The sequence below is a fragment of the Micromonas pusilla genome (genome assembly GCF_000151265.4).
Source record: "Micromonas pusilla CCMP1545 genomic scaffold MICPUCscaffold_4, whole genome shotgun sequence".
Lineage (NCBI taxonomy): Eukaryota > Viridiplantae > Chlorophyta > Mamiellophyceae > Mamiellales > Mamiellaceae > Micromonas > Micromonas pusilla.
The window spans coordinates 433,963-451,976 of NW_003315885.1; the positions used below are offsets into that span (position 1 = coordinate 433,963).

Sequence of the window (18,014 nt, forward strand, 5' to 3'; positions counted from 1 at the left end):
CGGCTTTGTTGTCCGCCGCGGCGTGCACGAACGTCGCGCCGCCGGGGGCTCTCGGCCAGCCCCCCGGGGTCCGGCACGCGAACCGGTGCCCCAAGACGTCTCGCACGGCCTCGACCACGTTCACGTGCCCGCCCGCGAACGCGGCGTGGAGCAATCCCGCGACCTCGGGCCTGGACGCTTCGTTTCCTTTGTGCTTCATCGTCATTAACATGCGGGCGACGGCGGCGGCGCCCGCGACGCCGGCTCGGCGGAGCATTGCCTCGCGGCTCGGCGGCACCGGGTGGCGCTGGAGGAGCGACTTGATCGCCGTCGTGTCGTCCGCGCGGAGGGCGTCCGCGAGCTGGCGGTTGAACCCCGCGTGCTCGGACGGGACCTTGCGTCGCTTTCCGGTTTTGGCGTCGACGACGTCGATCGCGTCGTCGATTTCGTCGTCGCCGCCGCCGCCACCACCGTCGAACGCGCGGCTGTCCGGAGGCACCACCCCGGGCGGCGCCGCGGGACGGATCCTATCGTCTAAGCGCGTCACGTACTCGCGATCGTCCTCTTCGTTCTCGTACCCGATGAACTCGTCCATGACGAGCCAATCGTCGCCGTCTTCGCTGTCCGCGCCGGCGGCGTCTTCGAGCTCCTGCGCCTTCTCGACGTCGTCGTCCACGCGTTGCATCGGTTTCTTCGACAGCTGATCGATGTGACGTCTCCACACCTCGTCCTTACGTTGACGTTTCGCGGAGACGCGCGTCTTCGCGGTGATCGCCGCCGCCGCGGTGGCCGCCGCGGCGGCCGCGCCGCCGTCGTCGTCGTCGTCGTCGTCGCCGCCGCCGTCGTCGTCGTCGTCGCGAAGGAGCGTCGAGCGCCGGGCGACGCCGCGTCGGCGGGGGGCGACGGCGGCGGTCTCGTCGTCGTCGTCGTCGTCGTCGTCGTCGCTCGACACGACGATCGCCGCCTTGCGCTTCATCCTACCACCGCCAGAGCCTCCGCCGCGAGGCGAGGCCCCCGACGGCGACGCGTCGTCCGCGGGGGCAACTCGCGGCGGCGGCGGAGGCAAATCGTCGTCGTCGCTCGAAGTCGGCGGCGCCGCCGCCGGGTCGCGCGGGCGGTCGGCGGCGGCCTCGTCTCCTTCCTCAGCCTCCCCGCGCGCCGGCTGGCTCTCTCCCGATCTGGATCTCTCCCCGTCGCTCCCATTCCCTCCCTCGCCGTCCTCCTCCTCGTCGGTCTCCTCGCCGTCCGGTCGGATGAAGTCGTCCATGTCCGAGGACAGATCTTCCTCGCTCGAGACGCGCTCGGCGTTGACGCCGGCGACGCGCACTTTCGAGCGGTACTCGTAAAACCTCCGATCGACGGCCCCGGGGTTGTACTCCGGGACGTACTGCGGGGATGATCGGCGGCGGGAACGCGTCGCGCGCCGGAGGTCGCCGCTTCCGCCGCCGCCGCCGCCGCCGCCGCTGCGGGTGTTCGACCGCGGCGGCGCGAGCGCCCGGAGATTTCCGCGACTGCCCGCGCGCGCGTCCGAGTCCGAGTCCGAGTCCGAGTCCGAGTCCGAGTCCGCGCCGGGAGACGGCGATCGAATCCCTCGCTTCAGGTTCAGCTTCGGGGGGGTCACGCGCGAGGCCAACGCCGCCGCCGCGGACGCGCGTCGAGGGCGACGCGCGGACGACGGCCCGCCTGCGCCGCTCGCGCCGCGGGCGCCGCCGTCGCCGTCGCCGTCGTCGTCGTCCGATGACGACTCGAGCACCACCTTCCCTCGCTTCTTCTTCGCGCTCGAGGACTTCTCGCCGCCGCCGCCGCCGCCGCGACCGCCGTCGCGCAGGGACTTCCCCGCGACGACCGCCGCGCGCTTCCCCGACGACGGCCCCGCGCCGGCGCCGCGGCGTCCGCGGCGATCGCTCGCCTCGTCGGACGACGCCTCGGACGCGTCGTCGTCGTCGTCGGACGACGACGACGCGCTCGCCGCCGCCGCGCGTCCTCGCCGCCGCTGGTTCAGCGGGATGTCGTCCTCCTCGTGAGTCCCGTCCGGAGCGCGCGGGTCGAAATCAGGGTCGCTGTCGGAGTCCGCGCGCGTCCGCATCGCGGGCGCGCGTCGTCCGCGCGGCGGAGGAGGCATCGGCGACGTTTTCGCGCCCGATCGTCGCTCGGGCTTCTCGGCACCCTCCGCCCCTCACCAGCGCGCGCTGTCGTGATGATCTCGCGGCGCGGTGGCGCGCGGACGCGGTTCGCGTACTACTACGACGACGTCTCCGTCAAGCGCACCGCCGCGCGACGAGTACTGACCGCGCCTCGCCCCGCGCGCCGTCGTCGTGCGCTCCGAGAACAGAAGGAAGTTAAGCGACAGTTTGTCTCTTCTCGTTGCGTGAGTCATCGTTGTTGGCGCGAGATTCCGTCTCGCCAGATCCGCGCGCGCGTCCGCACGCCAGCGCCGCCGCCGCACACGTCCGGGAGGCACAGGGAGTTCCTAGCTAGACGCCGCGATGCCGTGCCAGGCCGCGATCGACTTCGCGTCCAAGGCGGTGGAGGCGGACAACGACGGCGACATCGCTCGCGCGATCGAGCTCTACGACAAGGCAGCCGCGGCGCTCGACGACGCGGCGAACGCCGCGCCCGCGGACGAGGCCGCGTCCATGCGCGCGAAAGCGACCGAGTACCGCGCCAGGGTCGCGAAGCTCCAGCCGAAGCTCCAGGCGGAGAAGATGGCCGCGATGGCGTCCGGCGCCGCGGCGCTGCAGCAGGGCGCGACGGTCGCGTCTCAAGCGCAGAAGGGCGTGAGCACCGCGGGCGGGTACTCCACGATGGCGGGCGCGGGCGCCGTCGCCGCCGTCGCCGGGCTCGCCGTCGTGGGCCCGATCACCGCCGTCGCCGCGGGCACGGCCGCGGTGTACGCCACGACGCGCAAAGACAACATAGGGGACATCGCGCGGACGACGGGGAAGTACACCGCGTCCGCGGCGAGCGCGGCGAAGGCGTTCAACGACGAGCACGACGTCACGGGCAAGCTGTACGAGTGCGGGAAGACGGCGGCGGCGAAGCTGAAGGAGGCGAACCAAAAGTACGGCATCACCGGGAGGTTATTCAGCGCCGCGAAGACGGGCGCGGCGAAGGCGAAGGAGATCAACGAGAAGCACGACATCACCGGGAAAGTCGGAAGGGGCGCGGCGACGGGGTTGACGAAGGCGACGGAGTTGATGGGCGGGGGCGCACCAGGGGGCGACGACGGGGAGAAATTGAAAGCCGACGCGCTCCCGAGCGCGCCGCGGTGACGAACGGCGAAGGACCGCGAAGGACGACGCGGCGCGTCGCGCGCGCGAGCAATGAGCACGTCGTATACAGTAGTAGTGTGCCTCGTCCATTTTGTAACGAGGGTGAGTGAGTAGTAACAGCTAAGTTCCCAGCGAGTCGCGTCGACGCCGTCGCGAAGTCTCTCTCTCGGCCGCCGTTTCGTTCCGTTCTTTCGTCGACGCGTCCGCATCAACGCATCAACGCGCCCGCCCCCGCCCCCTCCCCCGTCCGCGCCCGCGTCCCCTCGCCCCCGCCCCCGCGCCGGGCTTCGCCCCGGGCTTCGACTTGATCTTCGGCGTGTCGTCCACGAGCAGCGTGTCCAAGTTGAGCGAGTCCGGGAGGATGTAATACCGAATGTTGTTCCCTCGCACGCTGAGGTGATCCATCGACACCGGGTTCTTTCCCTTCAGCGTCATCTTCACGTTCTTAAGGTGCGTGTTCATGCTGATGTCGACGCCTGCGATGAAGACGAAAGACCCATGGGGGAGGGTGGGGGTCAGCGTGATGGGCGGCGTGATGGGTCGCGCGGAGAAGAGAGCGGGAGGGGCGAGCGATCGATCGCGCGCGGCGCGAGCGCCCCGTCCTCGAACTTAGGGTTGATTTCAGAAAAACGCGCGAGACGCGCGCGCCGTGAACACGTCGCGCGCGGCGCTCCGATCGACGAAACGCCCCGGGTTTGAGCGACGACGCACCCATGATCGTCCCGTGCACGACCGTCCCGTTCTTCAGCTCGATGGTGCACGTCTCGTGTGAGAGCTTCTGGAGGAACCGCACGAGCTTCATGGTCTCCGGTGTTTTTCCTCTCCCTCAGCGCTTCCCGCGATCGAGCGCGTCCCCGGTCTCCCCGCGCGATCCACCCGCGCGACGCTAGTCGACCCGCGGTGCGATCTGCTTCGCGCGACGAACGGTGTGAACGTTCGTTTGTCGCGGCACTGAAGCGTGCGCGTGCGACGATGCGCGTGCGGGAGTGGCGAACCGCGGAGAGGGGGTCGCGGCTTAAAATGCGCCTTCGCGCTCGCGACTTGAAACGGAAAGTGGCAGTGGGCGCCGCGCCGCTGCCGCGCGACAGAATGTCCTGTCCGCGAGTGACGTGTTCCATCGCGCGCGTCGCGGTCCCGCGTCAGTGCCTCCGCGCGCGAGCGGGCCGGGAACTCGCCTCCGCGCGTCCGGGGAGGAAGGCGATGTGTTCCACGGTCGCGCGCGCGGCGCTCGGCGCGGGGACGACGACCCCCCACGCGCGCGGCGAACGCGACCGCCGCGGAGATCGTCGTCGATGTCGTCGCCTTCATCGCGCGTCTCCGCATCGCCCGTGGATCCGTTCCCCTCCCCGCGCGTCGGCGACGCCGGAGCAGAACGCGAACGCGCGCGCGAGCGGCCGCGCGTCCAAGTCCAGGTCCGGCGACGCGCGCACGAGATACGAGCAGACGTGGGACGGAACCAAGTACGACATGACGTCGCTCGGCATGTGGGACGACGCCTCCATCGACGGGCCGTCGTGCCTCCGTCTCCCGCCGCTCCATCTGTCGACGCGCGCGGAGCTCGAGGAGGTGTACCTCCAGGCGAAGAACACGTACTTCAGCGGGCAGCCGATCGTGGATGACGCCTTCTTCGACGCGATCGAGACGCGTCTGAAGCACCTCGGCAGCGACGTCGCGAGGAAGTACCCGCGATGCTCGCGGCGCGACATGACGGTGTTCGGCGACGCTGAGGCGGATTACGAGCAGATGGGCGCGCTCGCGGCGACGTGGGCCGGGTTCGTGTTCTTAGGGATAGCGCTGATGGGGTTGGACGTGAAGAGCGCGGTCGACGCGGGCGCGTTAGAGGGCGTCTTCGGCTTCGGCGGCGGCGGCGGGGATGGACCGGGACTGGGACTGGCGGAGACGGCCGGGACGACGCGGCCGGCGGCGCGGGCGCCGATTCTCGCCGCCCTCGGCGGGTTTCTCGCGCAGACCGGGTGCGGGAAACTCGCGTCCCTGCGCGATGGGAACACGATCGCGATGTCGGGCGACTGCCCAAACTGCGCGGAGCGCGTGTACGCGTTCTTACCCGCGAACTCGGCCGCAAAGACGGTGAAGCTCAAGAGCGACTGTCACGTGTGCGGGAGAGGTCTCACGTTCGCCGCGGACGTCCAGAGTTCGAAGGACGCGCCGTACGGTAAGGTGGCGAGCGGGCGGATATACTTAGTGTCCAGGACGGACGATTACTACGACGGGGGGGCGGCGCCGCGGTGGCCGCCGGCGAAGGCGAGAGCGAAGGAGGAGAGTGGGGGGTTGTAGGCGTAGGGCGACGGACAGTCGACGGATGGTTCGCGAATTTATTTTTCGTTTCTCGTCAGAGTTCTCACCCTCGCGGAAGTTTCGAGCTACCTAGGTCGCGCGCGGCAACGGCAACGGCGACGGCGACGCGTCCTTCGATCACTCCCCGCCCCCGTCACCGCCGTCGTTGTCTGACTTGATGAGCTTGAAGTACGCGACGAAACAAATCGCGAAGAACAGCATCGCGATGATGCCGTACAGGAGCAACTTGTTCGCCGCCGCGCGTCGTCCCATCGCCGCGAGAATCTTCCTACTCCTCGCGATGTTATCATCCGCCCCGTGCACGTTCTCCCTCGCGCTGCTGATCGTCTCCCGCTGCCGATGCAGATCCTGCAGGATGCTCACCCCGAGCTCCTCCGTCTCGAGCAGCGACTTCTTCCCTTCCCGTATGCGATCCCCCGTGCTGTCCAGCCGCGCCGTCGACTGCAGCATGCGTTCGCGTTGCGACGACGACGTCGGCGCGCCCATGTCGTCCAGCTCCGCGCCCGCGAGCAGCTGCGACCGCGCGTTCGATGAACTGATCGCGCGCGCCGCCACCTGGCTCTCGCGTTTCAGCCGCTGGAGCTCGGACTTGTAGTCCCTCAGCTTCGCGAGCATGGGCGTCTTCACCGTCGGGTCTCGCAGCGACCGCGCCTCGAGGTCCATGCGACGGACGAGCGCCTCCGCCTCCGCGACTTCCGCGTCGACTTCCGCGATCTTCTGGCTCTTCGCGGCTGCGATGAGAGCGAGAGAGGGAGAGGGGAGGTCAGCGGGTGGGTGGACGCGCGGGCGCCGACTTCGAGAGCGCGGGAGGGAAAGGGGGATCTCGCGAGTTTCAACGACTAGGACGCGCGACGCGGACGCGGGCGGGGCGCGGACCTCCGTCCAAGGACGGCAGCGACGCGGTCGCGCGGTTGATGGACGCGGTGTACTCCAGGAACTCTCTCTCGTAGCCGTCGAATATCTGTTCGAGGAGGGAGCGTGGGGGGAGGCGCGGCGGGTGAGTCGGGGGACGAACCGCGGAGGGAAGGAAGTCTCGACGCGACGGGCGTCGGGCGTCGGGCGTCGGGCGTCGGGCGTAAATCTCTTGGGGAGGACGCGCGCGGCGCGAGCGAGCGACGACGACGGCGAGCGAGAGCGCGCACGCACGTGACTCATGACGGCGAGTGCGGACGAGCGGCGCTTCGCGCGGTGCGATCCCCGAGTCGCGGCGTGCGCGCGTGCGTGCGGCGAAGTGCCGCCACGCGTCGCGTTTTTGTTGACTCGTGCCTGTCGTCGGGCACACGCCTCTGATCCAGTCATTCTTCCGTCTGATCTCGCGACTCGCGAGGTCCGAGGCGTCGGACGCGTCGCGATTGCGGTCTCCGCGCCATTGGCCCCTTCGCGGGGCACGCGAGCGAGAGCGATGAAGAGCGTCAAGAAGATGCTCGGGAAAGGCGGAGGCGGCGGCGGTGGCTCCGGCAAGGGCAACGAGCCCGCGGCGTGGGAGGACTTCAGCGCGTTCACGAACACCGCGCCGATCGCGCCCGGAGGCGGAGGCGGAGGGGGAGGCGGTCGGAGGCACGACGCGATGGCGATGGGCGCGGGCGCGCGCGCGAGCTCGATAGAGGACGCGGAAGGTCCACACCCGCTGACGAAGGCGTGGGCGGGGCGGATAAAGAACGCGAAGGTCCGCGCGGCGTTCATGGACGAGCCGATCGCGGGATACACGAGCGCGCGCGACCTGAAGGTGCTCTGCGGGACGTGGAACACGAACGGGAAATCCCCGCCGGCGGACCTCGACGTCTCGCGCTGGCTCGACGCGAGCTCGCGCCCGGACGTCGTCGTCGTCGGGTTCCAGGAGATCGTGCCGTTGACCGCGGGCAAGGTCCTCGCCGTGGAGGACGACAAGGCGACGAGGGAGTGGGAGGCGATCATCGAACGCGCGCTGAACGACGCCGCGACGACGGCGACGACGACGGCGGCGGCGGCGGCGGCGCCGAAAAACGCCGCTGCGTTCGCGAGCGACACGTCGTGGCAGCGCGCGGGTCAGCCCCCCCGAACGCAGACGCCGCAGAGCGCCGCGGGGTGGACATCTTTCGATTCACCCGGCGTGAGCGGCGGCGGCGGCGGGTGGACCTCGTTCGACGCCCCGGCTTTTCCCGGCGCGGCGGCGGCGGCGGCGGGGAGAGACCGGTACATCCGCCTCGCGAGCAAACAGCTCGTGGGAGTGTACATCACCGTGTACGTGAACGCGTCGACCGCGGAGCACACGCGCGACGTCCGCGTTCACACGGTATCGACCGGGTTTAACATCGGTCTAAACCTCGGCGGGTTTAAAACCCCGGACATCACGCTCGGGAACAAAGGCGGCGCGGCGGTGTGGATGCGCGTCTACTCCACGCCCATCGTCTTCATATGCTCGCACCTCAGCGCGGGGTCGAAGGAAGGCGACGCGGAGAAACGCAGCGCTGACTTTGGCGAGATCGTCACGAAGCTGTCGTTCCCCGCGCCGCCGAGCGCGAGCAGCGACGGCGTCGCGGAGAAACCCGCCGGCGTCGCCGACGCGCACGCCGCGGTGTGGCTCGGCGATTTAAACTACCGGCTCAACCTTCCGGACGACCGCGTGCGCGCCGCCATCGCGTCCGGGAACTGCGCGTCGCTCCTCGGGAGCGATCAGCTGTTGCTCGAGCGGGCCGCGGGGAAGGCGTTCGTGGGGTGGATCGAGGCGCCTGTGACGTTCCCGCCGACGTACAAGTACAGGCCCGGGACGAATACGTACAGCGGCGCGGGGGACGCGGGCGCGGAGGATGAAAACGGCGGCGGCGGGGAAAACGGCGACGCCGGCGGTGCCCGCGTGAAAGTCAGCGCGAAGGAGGAGAAGAAGAAGCGAACGCCCGCGTGGTGCGACCGCATCCTGTGGCGCGGGAGGGATATACGACAGAACAGCTACGCGCGCGCGGAGCTCACGCAGAGCGATCACAAGCCCGTGCTCGCGGAGTTTACGATCGTCGCGCGCGAGCTGCAGCCGGAACGTCTGCAAGAGACGTTGGATTCGCTCCGCCGCAGACTCGACGCGGAGGAAGCGGCGTCGCAGCCGCGGTGCACGCTCGAGAACCCGCAGGCGGACTTTGGGGATTTGAAACACGGCGAGACCAAGGCGATCTCGTTCCGGCTCGTGAACAGCGGGGACGTCCCCGCGCGGTGGGGCTTCGTCCCCGGGGGCGCGCGCGGCGCCGCCGCGCGCGCGGTGGCGCCGCCGTGGCTCGCCCTCGCGCCGACGGACGGGCAGCTCCTTCCGGGAGAAGAGGTGGAGATTCGCGCGAGCGCGTGCGTCACGAACGACACGCTGCGCGCGTCCGCGTCGTCGCCGCCGGGGGCGAGCGGGGGCGGCGCTGCCGACGCGATGGCGAGGGGACGCGGCGACGGGGGAGGAGGCGGCGGCGGCGGCGGCGGGCCGGGGATGAAATCGAAACCGGGGGAAAAGTCCCCGGCGCGGGCGGGGTCGATCGCGGAGGCTGCGCGCATCGCCGCCGCGCGCGCGGTCGGCGCTGGTCTCGCGACGCCGACCGCGGGCGGCGGCGTGAAGTTTGGCGCGCCGTGTCCGTCCGCGCCGCCGCCGGTCGTCGCCGCGCCCGCGGACCCGCTCGCCGCGATGTTCGAGCTCCCGGATCAGCCGAGCGAGGCGCTCGACGCGATTTTGATCTTGCACATCGAAGGCGGGCGCGATTTCTTCCTGTCCGTGGCGGGGAAGTACATCCTCGGGAGCAACAGCGGGTCGCCGGTCGCTGTTGGGGGGGGGATAGGGACGTTCGGCGGCGGCGGCGGCGGGAGCCCTGTGAGTGGCGGTTCGTACGCGCCTTCGACCACGCCGAATCTCATCGATTTCTAGCTAGACAGTTTTATTGACACCAGCCCGGAGGCGGTTTCACACACCTAAAAACAATCACGCCTCTTCTTATCCACGACGCTTCGATAACCGCCACGCCTGCGGGTCGTTGAAGCGATCGTACAGCGGCTCGAGACGCTCCATGCGTTTCCGCTTTGAGATTTTCCGCGGGTCGCACAGGGAGAAGAAACGCGGCGCGAGCTCGGCGAGCCACCGCGGCTCGATGACGCAGCACTCGCGCATGTATTCTTTGCTCGTCAACACGAGCTCGTGGTACACGATCCAGTCCGGCTGCCGTTGGAACAGACTCGACGCGGGGTGGATGTACGTCGGCGTGTTCTCGACCACGGTTTTGTACCCCTCCTGCGGGTCCTTCTTCGCGCTGTGGAAGAAAAACCCGCTGCAAATCGCGCGGCGAATTTTGTTGAAGTTTCTCCCCGCGGACACGACGTCGAGCTTGTACCGATCCATGATCGTCAAGAGCTGCTTCCGGACGTCCTGGCCGCGTCGCAACGACCGCGCCTGGAGGAAATTCTCGAAGCACCACGGCGAGGAAAACTTTTGCGCTTTCCACGACTCGTACACGGTGAGAAGCGAGAGGTGGTCGCCCTCGGGTTGGAAAAATTTCGCCTTTTTCTGATCCGCCGCCGCCTGCTTCTCGCGCGGGCGGTAGAAGATGTTCTGCGCGGACAGCATCGCGACGATCGTGAGGATCTCATCGGAGCACCCTAAATCCACCGCGGCGATGAGCATCTTGCTCATCGGCGGCTCCAGCGGGAACTCCGCCATCTTCCGACCGAGCCGCGTGAGGAGCCCTTCCTCGTCCAACGCGCCGAGGTTGTACAGCTGTTCGAGCGCGCTCACGAGCGTCTGCGGCGGCGGCGGGTCCATGAAATCAAAGTTCAGGAGGTCGTTGATCCCCATCGCTTTCATCGTCAGCGTCGTCGTCCCGAGGTTCGAGCGCTGGATTTCCGGCACGGACGTTCCGAGCATCTCGTTTTTGTACGCAGACTCGGTGTACAGTCGGAAGCACTTCCCAGGTCCTGTCCTTCCCGCGCGGCCGGCGCGCTGCCTCGCGCTCGCTTGCGAGATGGGCGCGACGACTAGAGAGTCCATGCCAATCTTAGGGTTGAACACCTTCTGCTTCGCGAACCCCGGGTCGACGACGTAGTAGATGCCGTCGATCGTCAGCGACGCCTCCGCGATGTTCGTCGCGACGATGACTTTTCTGCTTCCGGGGGGCGCCGGGTCGAAAATGCGCGTCTGCATCTCGGACGGCAGCGACGAGTACACGGGGAGGATGTGCAGGTCCGGGACGGACGGACCGAGGCCTTTCATGCGCTCGAACAGGACCTGGCACGACGTGTCGATCTCTTCTTGGCCGGTCAGGAACAAAAGGACGTCCCCTTCCGGCTCCGTGAGGTGTATCTGCATCACGGTGATGAGCGCGGCGTCCATGTAATCCTGGCGAGGGAGTCGAGAGGGATGGCGGGCGTCGGTTAGGTACACGTCGGGAGATTGCACGAAGAGTGATTGATCTCGGGTTCAGGGTGGACAGCATCGGAGACTTTAATGAACTTGTGAGTCCACAACGGCTCCGAAGAGCCTTGGGAAGTTTGCAGAGTTTTTTTCCTCATCGCCATCCGCGAAAAAAACAAAACGCCGCGAAGGAAGACGGTCAAGTCAGGTCACGACGAGGGGGGAAACCACACGTACCGACTCCGGCGCTTTCGTGTACAGGACCTCGACCGGGAACGTCCGCCCGGGGATCGTGAAGATGGGGCAGTTGAAGAAGTACGACGAGAACTTCTCCGCGTCGAGCGTCGCGGACGTGACGATGATCTTCAGGTCTTTCCGTTTCGCGCAGCACTTCTTCAACAGCCCAAACAAAACGTCCGTGTGAATCGTCCGCTCGTGCGCTTCGTCGAGCATGATGAGGCAGTACTGCGAGAGCATGTCGTCCAGGAGCGTCTCTCTCAGAAGCATACCGTCAGTCATGTACTTGATCACCGTCTCCGGTGACGTGCAATCCTCGAATCGAATCGCGTATCCGACCTCCTCGCCGAGGCGGCAGCCAAACTCTTCCGCGACGCGTTTCGCGACAGACATCGCCGCTACTCGCCGCGGCTGCGTGCACCCGATCCTCCCTCTCGAGGTGTACCCGCTCTCCGCGAGGTACTGCGTCATCTGCGTCGTTTTACCAGACCCGGTCTCGCCGATGACGACTAAGACTTGGTTATCGTTCACCGCCTGGATGAGCTCGTCGCGGAGCTTAAAAATCGGAAGCGACTCGCGTTGCGCTTGCATCGGGAGCGCGGATTTCTGCCCAAACGTCGGCGCCTTCCCGAACGCTTCGACTTTCCACTCCGGCATCTCATACCCCGCGAGCCCGACGCCGCGAAGCTCCTGCGCGAGGTGCCTCTCTCCCGCCTCCGGCATCGGATCCTCCCACGGCCGGTTCAAATCTTTCGGGACGGAATCCAGCATCGTCCGCTGCTGCTGCTCCTTGAGCTCTCTGCGTTCCTTCGCGAGCGCGCTCTGCGTCATCGCCGCGCGCTGTAAGCTCCCGTCCGGGTTCTTCACGATCTTAATCGGGCTGACGTCCCCCTCCGCGGCGGTCTGACCCGCGAGGAACGGCGCCTCCTCCTCGTTGATCTCGATCTCCACCTCCTGCTCCGCCTCCTCCTCGTACGCGAGCAGCCCATCGTTCTCCGCGTCGTACGTCGGGTACTCCTCCACGGGGAGGACCCCGGACGCGATCAGCTGCTTCGCTTCCCACCGCTCCGGGGAGGATAAGCGCTTCACCGGTCGTCGCCGCGTGTCCGCGAGTCGATCCTCGTCGGTCAGGTTGATCCCAGAGAGGCCGCGTAAGCTCGCGCCGGGCGCCGGCGGCGGTCGGTTCGACGCGCTCGGATTCACCGCGTACGCGTCCCCGTGGACGCCCATGAGGTCGTCGCCGGTGTCCTGGTTCACGTCGCGCATGGACAGCGCCATGCGCGTGGACGACCGCGTCGTGACTTTGACCCACACTCTCTGGTCTTTGCTCACCTGCTCGCGCGCGTTGATTTGCTTCAGGGACGACATCAACGAGACGTGCACTAACCCTTCGAACCTTCGTTCGAACTCCGTGAGCTCGACGAAGCACCCAAAGTCCATGACGTTCGTGACCCTGCCGCGGTATATCGCCCCGACCTCGGGCTCGCCTTGCTTCAGCGCCGCCGCGGAGGAAGGTCCGCCGCCGCCGTCGCGGGAGCGATCGCGTCGACGCCCTCCCCCGCGGTCGTCGTCGTCGTCTCGCCCGCCGCCGCGTCCTCGGTCCCTTCCTCGGTCCCGGTCGTCTTCCCGCGCGCGCGACAAGAACCGCGGGTCGTCCGCCATGTTCGCCGTGATCGGGTTGTCGCCGTAGATCTCTCTCGTGAGCGCCTTCGCGCGCTCTTCGTCGTCCAAGACGCTGAGCCCGGGGAGGGGATTCTCCTTCGTCGGTCGCAGCGGTCGCGCGTGGCCGCCGCTTCCGCCGCCGCCGTCCGCGACGGCGGGCTTCTTCGCCCCGCCGCCTTTCATCCTCTGGATGATGTTCAGCAAGTTCGTCACGAGATCGAAGCTCAGCTCCGCGCCGACGTCCTCGAGCGCGGCTTGGAACCCGCGCGCGTCGTCCGCGTGCTTCGACGCGAGGTCGATCACGAACTCCGACAGCGTCTTGTCCGCGATCCCGATGTGGTTCTCGAGCTCGGTCGTGACCTTGTTCACTAAGCTCAAGTGCGCGAGCTTGTTGAGCGCCATGGCGGAAGCGAGCGAGGCGCCGTGGATCGGTCGCGTCGTCGCTCCGCGGCGGATCGTCGGATCTCGCGCGGGCGAGAGTAGTATTGAATTCACCCGCGAAGACCCGAATAATTCAGGAATAATTTTTTCGCGCCGACTTTTCATCAGTCGGTTGGCGGCGCCGATCGACGACGCGTTTGATCGCGTCAAATGAAACCAGCGCGCGTTCGCGTTGAAACCTCGGCCTGGGTCGAATTCGTTACGCCGCCGCTTCGAGCGCGATCGAGATCGGGCTACTGTAACAACTTACAGGTATCCTATCACCAACGGGCGGCTGCGGAAGTGACGTAGAGCGCGTGCGGGTCACTTGTACTTATCACCTGTCATTCCCCTCGCGCGCGGAACCGCAGCACCGGCGGCGGGACGCGCGCGAGCTCGAGCGCGCGTCGCGGCCATCGCATCAGGACATCTCGCGCGCGCTCGGCGAACCCACGCGTTCGCCCGCGCGCGTCGCTCGACGGTGTCCCGCGCGCCGCGCCGCGCCGCGCTCCGAAAATATCGGAAGAAGGCATCGGAAGCGGGCTCGCGCTCGATCGCGGTTCGATCTTTCTATCGCGCTCGTCGTCGACGCGAACGATTCGCGCCTCGCCCGACGCTTCGCGCCTAGCCAGACGCGCCGCGCCGCGTACCCCGAGGTTGACCCGCCCGGCGTCGGCGTCGCGACGACGGGGGGGACATGTCGGAAGTCTACTCCACCGCCGCGCTGTACGATAGCGCGGGGACGAAATGCAGCTGCCCGAGCGGGTGCGGCGCGTGCACGTACCGCTCCGCGAAGACGTTCTCGACGCACGACACGAAGTTAGGGACGAAGAACGCGCAGACAGACCTCATCGGCGACTTCGACTCGTCGAATTACTTCTCGCCCAAGGTGTACATCAACGGCGCGTCGTCGTACATGACGGACGGATCGACCACGCTCACGGGGTGCCCGTCGAGCGCCGAGCTCGTGTGTCTGTCGTGCGATAACGACTCGTACGAGCACCTGTCGTACCTCGCCGGGTCCTTCTCGCGGACGTCCGACGGCCTCGAGCTCGACGGCACCGGGTTGTTTTGTCTCGGCATCAGCGGCCGTTTACTGACGGACGCGGGGCTGTCGTTTAAAGAGTTGGGATGGCTCACGATGTACCTCATCATCCTGTTCGTCGTCCTCTTCGCGCTGTTCAACGCGCTGAGGAAGATAAGGTACCTTCGGTTCTCGTTCGACCCGTGCCTGTACATGGAGAAGAACAACCCGCATTACCCGCCGTATGCTCGCCCAGACTTTCACTTGAAAGGGACGTTCGGGTGGCTGAGAAGAGCGTGGTGGGTGAAGGACACGGAGCTGTACAATTTTATAACCACCGACGAGCTCATGCTCCTGCGGTGGTTCCGGCTCGCGTACACCTGGTTCTGGGGTCTCGTTCTGTTCGCGATGTGGCCGTTGATGATAGCGTACAAGTTCGAGGGCGATTACCAGGTCGAGAAGGATAACATCCCTGGTGCGGGTTTACACGAACTCGGGATCAAGCGTTTGTCGTTGACGATGGCGTACCGCGGGAACATACTGTTGATAGTCGTCGTCGAGATATGGCTCGCGTCGTTGTGGCTCGTGTACTTGCTCGGTAAAGAAACTCGCGCGTACGCGCGGTTGGTATGGAAGTCGTCGCCGAAGACGACCGGGATTAAAGCGCACGCGGTGCTCGTGTCCGACATCCCGGTTCTCACGACGGATCCGTACGAAGACGACGCGCCGGGCGGCACTGGAGGAAACGGTCTCATGATGGCGATAAACAAAGCGCTTCAGGACGAGTTATCGGACTCTAAGGAAGTAGTAAAACGAGAGAAAAGCATCCAAGACATGGACGTTGTGGACTCGCCGCTCGGTCAAGTCGTCCGCGCGGCGACAGCGAAGAAGCGAGTCGAAGAAGCTGGCGAGGACGCGGAAGCGACTCCGAAAATGCTTCCGCGCGCGTCCTTACGCGCGGAAGGGTCATCTATCCGCACGGAACCGTCGCGCAACCATGCGAGTAGCATGCTCGATGATGGATACAGTCAATCGCCTCCGAGTTCTCCGCGCGCGGGGAAGGGGCTGACGAAGGACGAAGTCGAAGCTGAGGAGGCGAAAAAATTCATGAGGAGACACAAAAGCGAACTCAAGGAGTTCGTAGCACGCCAAGGTTTGGACGACTACAGCACCCTGCGCGCGTGCACGCGAAAGGAGATTGCGACGGCGGTGAAGAAGAAGCTCGAGCTCATCTTAGGCGAGGACGCGGTCGTTTCGATCACGATTGCGCGAGACACGCGGAAACTTGACAAAGCCGCCGAGGCGTACAACAACCTGAACATCCGTCACTTTCAGCAGCTGGTGTTGGAAAACAACTTGAAACTGCACTTATCCGAGTTAGATCAAAAGCTGATGAAAGAGTCTGAAACGATGAGCGCGGAGGAGCTGGCGCGCACACAGAAAGCGCATAACGATCTGGTCATCAAAATCGAAAAGTCCGACGTGCAACGCGAGAAGACTCGCAACAAGCTCCGCGACAAGTTCCTCGCCTTCGACCAGGGACGTCAAGACTACCTCAACGACGAGTCCCCGTCCCCGTCCGCGATCGTCGTCTTCTCGCGCCAGATGGACTCCGTCATCGCGTCCTCTATGGCCTTGGACGACTGGTACGGGCGATGGAAGACGTCCGCGGCGCCCGGCCCGAACGACCTCGTCTGGCACAATGTCTCGCTCACTTCGAAGCAGCGCTTTTGGAAAAACATGCGCGCGCACGCCATCGCGGCCGTGGTCATCCTGTTCTTCATGATCCCTATAAACTACATCACGTACCTCATCAGTCTAGGATACGACGACATCGTCGCCGCCATCGGCACCTCCGGGCACTCCATCCTCATCGCGCTCGTGCTCACGATTTTTCTCGTCGTCGGGCATATTGTGTCCCTCGTCTTGTCTAAACAGTACGGGTACACGAGCAAAGCAAAGATGGACTCCCGAGGCGCGGACATCTACTTCTGGCTCTTGTTCTGTAACTTATTCCTCACGAACGTCAGCGGGAGCAGCGTGCTGTACGAAGACCTGCGGGTGTGGTTGAACCGACCGGCGACGATGGTGAACGCATTAATGGTGCAAATTGTCAGCCAGCAGACGTTCTTTTTGCTGTTTTGCATGCTTCGCATCGCGCAGTCGTGCCCGCTCGAGCTCCTTCACCCGCCATTTCACCTCGGTTTCATCGTGAAGAGCTTCCTATTCAAGGTGCGATCGCAGTCGCGCCCCGCGCTGAAGATGATTCAGACGTGGACGCAGCCAGAGAACACGCCGATGCACCGCGTCCCGGCCCAGACAATGTTTGTCTTTTTCCTCGGGACGATGTACTGCATGGTGCAGCCACTCGTGATCCCGGTGTGCGCGGTGTTCTTCTCCTTATTCTACCTGTTCTTCAAGCACAACCTGCGGTATCACTACATGCAATCGTACAACTTTGGACAGACCACGTGGCCGTGGCTCGTGCAGTACACGTTCAACTCGCTGATGTTGGCGCAAATCATCATCGCCATCGGCATCTCGACGTTGATAGACGACGGGGACTGGGGCGAGAGATTGCGGTATCTGCTCCTCCCGCTTCCCGTCGTAACCTGGGCGTATCACCGACGGACGAAGGTCATCATGCGCGCGTCGAGAAAGGTCCCGGTGACGCGCTCTGGTAAAAAAAGTGTCCCCGACGACGACTCGGACTCGGACAAGTTCTCGGACGATGAGCAAGAGGAGATCGACGAGCAAGGCGTCGTGAGCAACATCATCGGAAACGTCGCCTTGGTGTTCCATAAGACGTTCTCTCCGAGGAAAAGCGGCAAGAGCACGCCGGGATCCAGTCGGCGTCCTTCCGACGGCAACCTGAACGATTTGAATTTTCGTACTCAGAACGATTTGAACAACATAAGCAAGTCCAAATCGTATACCCGAAAACATGTGAAGTTGCTCGATGAGTCCCGGCTCGTCGCGAAAGAGAAGGTGATGAAGCTCATCCGCAAGGGAATCTGGAGAGACTACCTCCCGATTAACATGTGGCCGCTCATGGCGGAGAGTTCCGCGGCGTCCGTCATCGTGAAACGATGGAGGGAAACGAATGCGCGGAGGAAGGCGACGCGGATGCTCAGTCAGGGGCTCGCGTCCCCCAGCCAACGAGAGTTAAGAACCCCGAGCTCGCGGTCGCTCAGCACGAAATCCGTGAAGTTCACCGTGGCCGACGACGACTAGACTATTGAGACACCATCAACTACGTGTACGACTCTTCTTCGTGTTCTCCGCGCCGAGGCCCACGCGTTTTTTCCGCATCTCCGCGGCGATCGGCTCCGCGATGCCCGTGCCCCCCGGCCCGACGCCGGTGCCTTCGCCTTGGTACCCCATCGCGCGTAGCATCTTCGACCCAAACCCGGACGTGTGCTTCTCGAACGCGCCAAACTGATGCCCGGCGGCGACGACGTGTTTCCCGCCGGGTTTCGCGTCCACCGGGAGCCCGCGCTTGCGACGCTCTCTCTCGAGAATTCTCTTTTCGCGTTCGGCGTGTTCCGCCGCTCGGCGAAGGCCGCGGTTCGTGAGCGCCTTTTTCGGTTCTTCTTCAGTCGGTTCAACTCCCGCGTCGTCACCGGCACCGGCGGCGTCCATCCCTCCCCCAAGCCCTGGCGTCGCGTACGCGTCGTCTGCGTCGTCGGGGGCGTCGCGTCGCGTCTGTATCTCAGCGTTCGCGTCGGAAAAGGGGGCGATTTCCGTCTCGTCGTTTTCG

At 65.8% G+C, this 18,014-nt stretch overlaps 9 protein-coding genes across 9 annotated transcripts in view; 4 read left to right on the forward strand and 5 right to left on the reverse strand.

Moving 5' to 3' along the window:
• Positions 1 to 2,465: 2,465 nt before the first annotated feature.
• Positions 2,466 to 3,251, forward strand: MICPUCDRAFT_39224 (uncharacterized protein; the record flags this gene model as incomplete). Its single annotated transcript, XM_003057626.1, has 1 exon — positions 2,466 to 3,251. One exon carries the CDS (start codon positions 2,466 to 2,468, stop codon positions 3,249 to 3,251), a length of 786 nt encoding a protein of 261 aa, XP_003057672.1.
• Positions 3,252 to 3,296: 45 nt separating this feature from the next.
• Positions 3,297 to 4,230, reverse strand: MICPUCDRAFT_57102 (uncharacterized protein). The gene is made up of 2 exons (XM_003057991.1): positions 3,963 to 4,230; positions 3,297 to 3,727 (listed from the first exon to the last, which is right to left on the reverse strand). The coding sequence occupies exons 1-2, from the start codon at positions 4,051 to 4,053 to the stop codon at positions 3,468 to 3,470; spliced, it is 351 nt and encodes a 116-aa protein (XP_003058037.1). The 5' UTR covers positions 4,054 to 4,230; the 3' UTR covers positions 3,297 to 3,467.
• A 503-nt stretch (positions 4,231 to 4,733) lies between these two features.
• MICPUCDRAFT_16230 (uncharacterized protein) lies at positions 4,734 to 5,546 on the forward strand (the record flags this gene model as incomplete). The annotated part of the gene is made up of 1 exon (XM_003057627.1): positions 4,734 to 5,546. One exon carries the CDS (start codon positions 4,734 to 4,736, stop codon positions 5,544 to 5,546), a length of 813 nt encoding a protein of 270 aa, XP_003057673.1.
• A 31-nt stretch (positions 5,547 to 5,577) lies between these two features.
• MICPUCDRAFT_57104 (uncharacterized protein) lies at positions 5,578 to 6,791 on the reverse strand. Its single transcript, XM_003057992.1, has 3 exons — positions 6,714 to 6,791; positions 6,444 to 6,528; positions 5,578 to 6,298 (listed from the first exon to the last, which is right to left on the reverse strand). The coding sequence occupies exons 1-3, from the start codon at positions 6,720 to 6,722 to the stop codon at positions 5,685 to 5,687; spliced, it is 708 nt and encodes a 235-aa protein (XP_003058038.1). The 5' UTR covers positions 6,723 to 6,791; the 3' UTR covers positions 5,578 to 5,684.
• Positions 6,792 to 7,248: 457 nt separating this feature from the next.
• MICPUCDRAFT_2004 (uncharacterized protein) lies at positions 7,249 to 8,628 on the forward strand (the record flags this gene model as incomplete). The annotated part of the gene is made up of 2 exons (XM_003057628.1): positions 7,249 to 8,321; positions 8,412 to 8,628. Coding segments are annotated over 2 exons (1,290 nt in total), but the record flags the coding sequence as incomplete, so codon positions are not given.
• Positions 8,629 to 9,387: 759 nt separating this feature from the next.
• Positions 9,388 to 10,890, reverse strand: MICPUCDRAFT_57106 (uncharacterized protein; the record flags this gene model as incomplete). The annotated part of the gene is made up of 1 exon (XM_003057993.1): positions 9,388 to 10,890. The coding sequence occupies one exon, from the start codon at positions 10,888 to 10,890 to the stop codon at positions 9,502 to 9,504; it is 1,389 nt and encodes a 462-aa protein (XP_003058039.1). The 3' UTR covers positions 9,388 to 9,501.
• A 225-nt stretch (positions 10,891 to 11,115) lies between these two features.
• MICPUCDRAFT_57107 (uncharacterized protein) lies at positions 11,116 to 13,212 on the reverse strand (the record flags this gene model as incomplete). The annotated part of the gene is made up of 1 exon (XM_003057994.1): positions 11,116 to 13,212. One exon carries the CDS (start codon positions 13,210 to 13,212, stop codon positions 11,116 to 11,118), a length of 2,097 nt encoding a protein of 698 aa, XP_003058040.1.
• Positions 13,213 to 13,927: 715 nt separating this feature from the next.
• The window catches only part of MICPUCDRAFT_46980 (uncharacterized protein), a gene marked incomplete at both ends in the record, with an annotated part of 5,062 nt that continues 975 nt past the window's right edge, over positions 13,928 to 18,014 (forward strand). The window contains one exon of the mRNA XM_003057629.1: positions 13,928 to 17,418. Coding sequence (XP_003057675.1) covers positions 13,928 to 17,418 — 3,491 coding nt within the window. The remainder of the gene's footprint in view (positions 17,419 to 18,014) is intronic.
• MICPUCDRAFT_57109 (uncharacterized protein) lies at positions 17,504 to 17,896 on the reverse strand (the record flags this gene model as incomplete). The annotated part of the gene is made up of 1 exon (XM_003057995.1): positions 17,504 to 17,896. One exon carries the CDS (start codon positions 17,894 to 17,896, stop codon positions 17,504 to 17,506), a length of 393 nt encoding a protein of 130 aa, XP_003058041.1.

Coding starts and splice junctions, on each gene's coding strand:
- MICPUCDRAFT_57104 (XM_003057992.1), bottom strand. Junction 6,299..6,443: donor GCTGCCGTCCTTGGACGGAG/GTCCGCGCCCCG, acceptor CTCTCATCGCAG/CCGCGAAGAGCCAGAAGATC.
- MICPUCDRAFT_57102 (XM_003057991.1), bottom strand. CDS start 4,053: ATGAAGCTCGTGCGGTTCCTCCAGAAGCTCTCACACGAGACGTGCACC. Junction 3,728..3,962: donor CGTGCACGGGACGATCATGG/GTGCGTCGTCGC, acceptor TCTTCATCGCAG/GCGTCGACATCAGCATGAAC.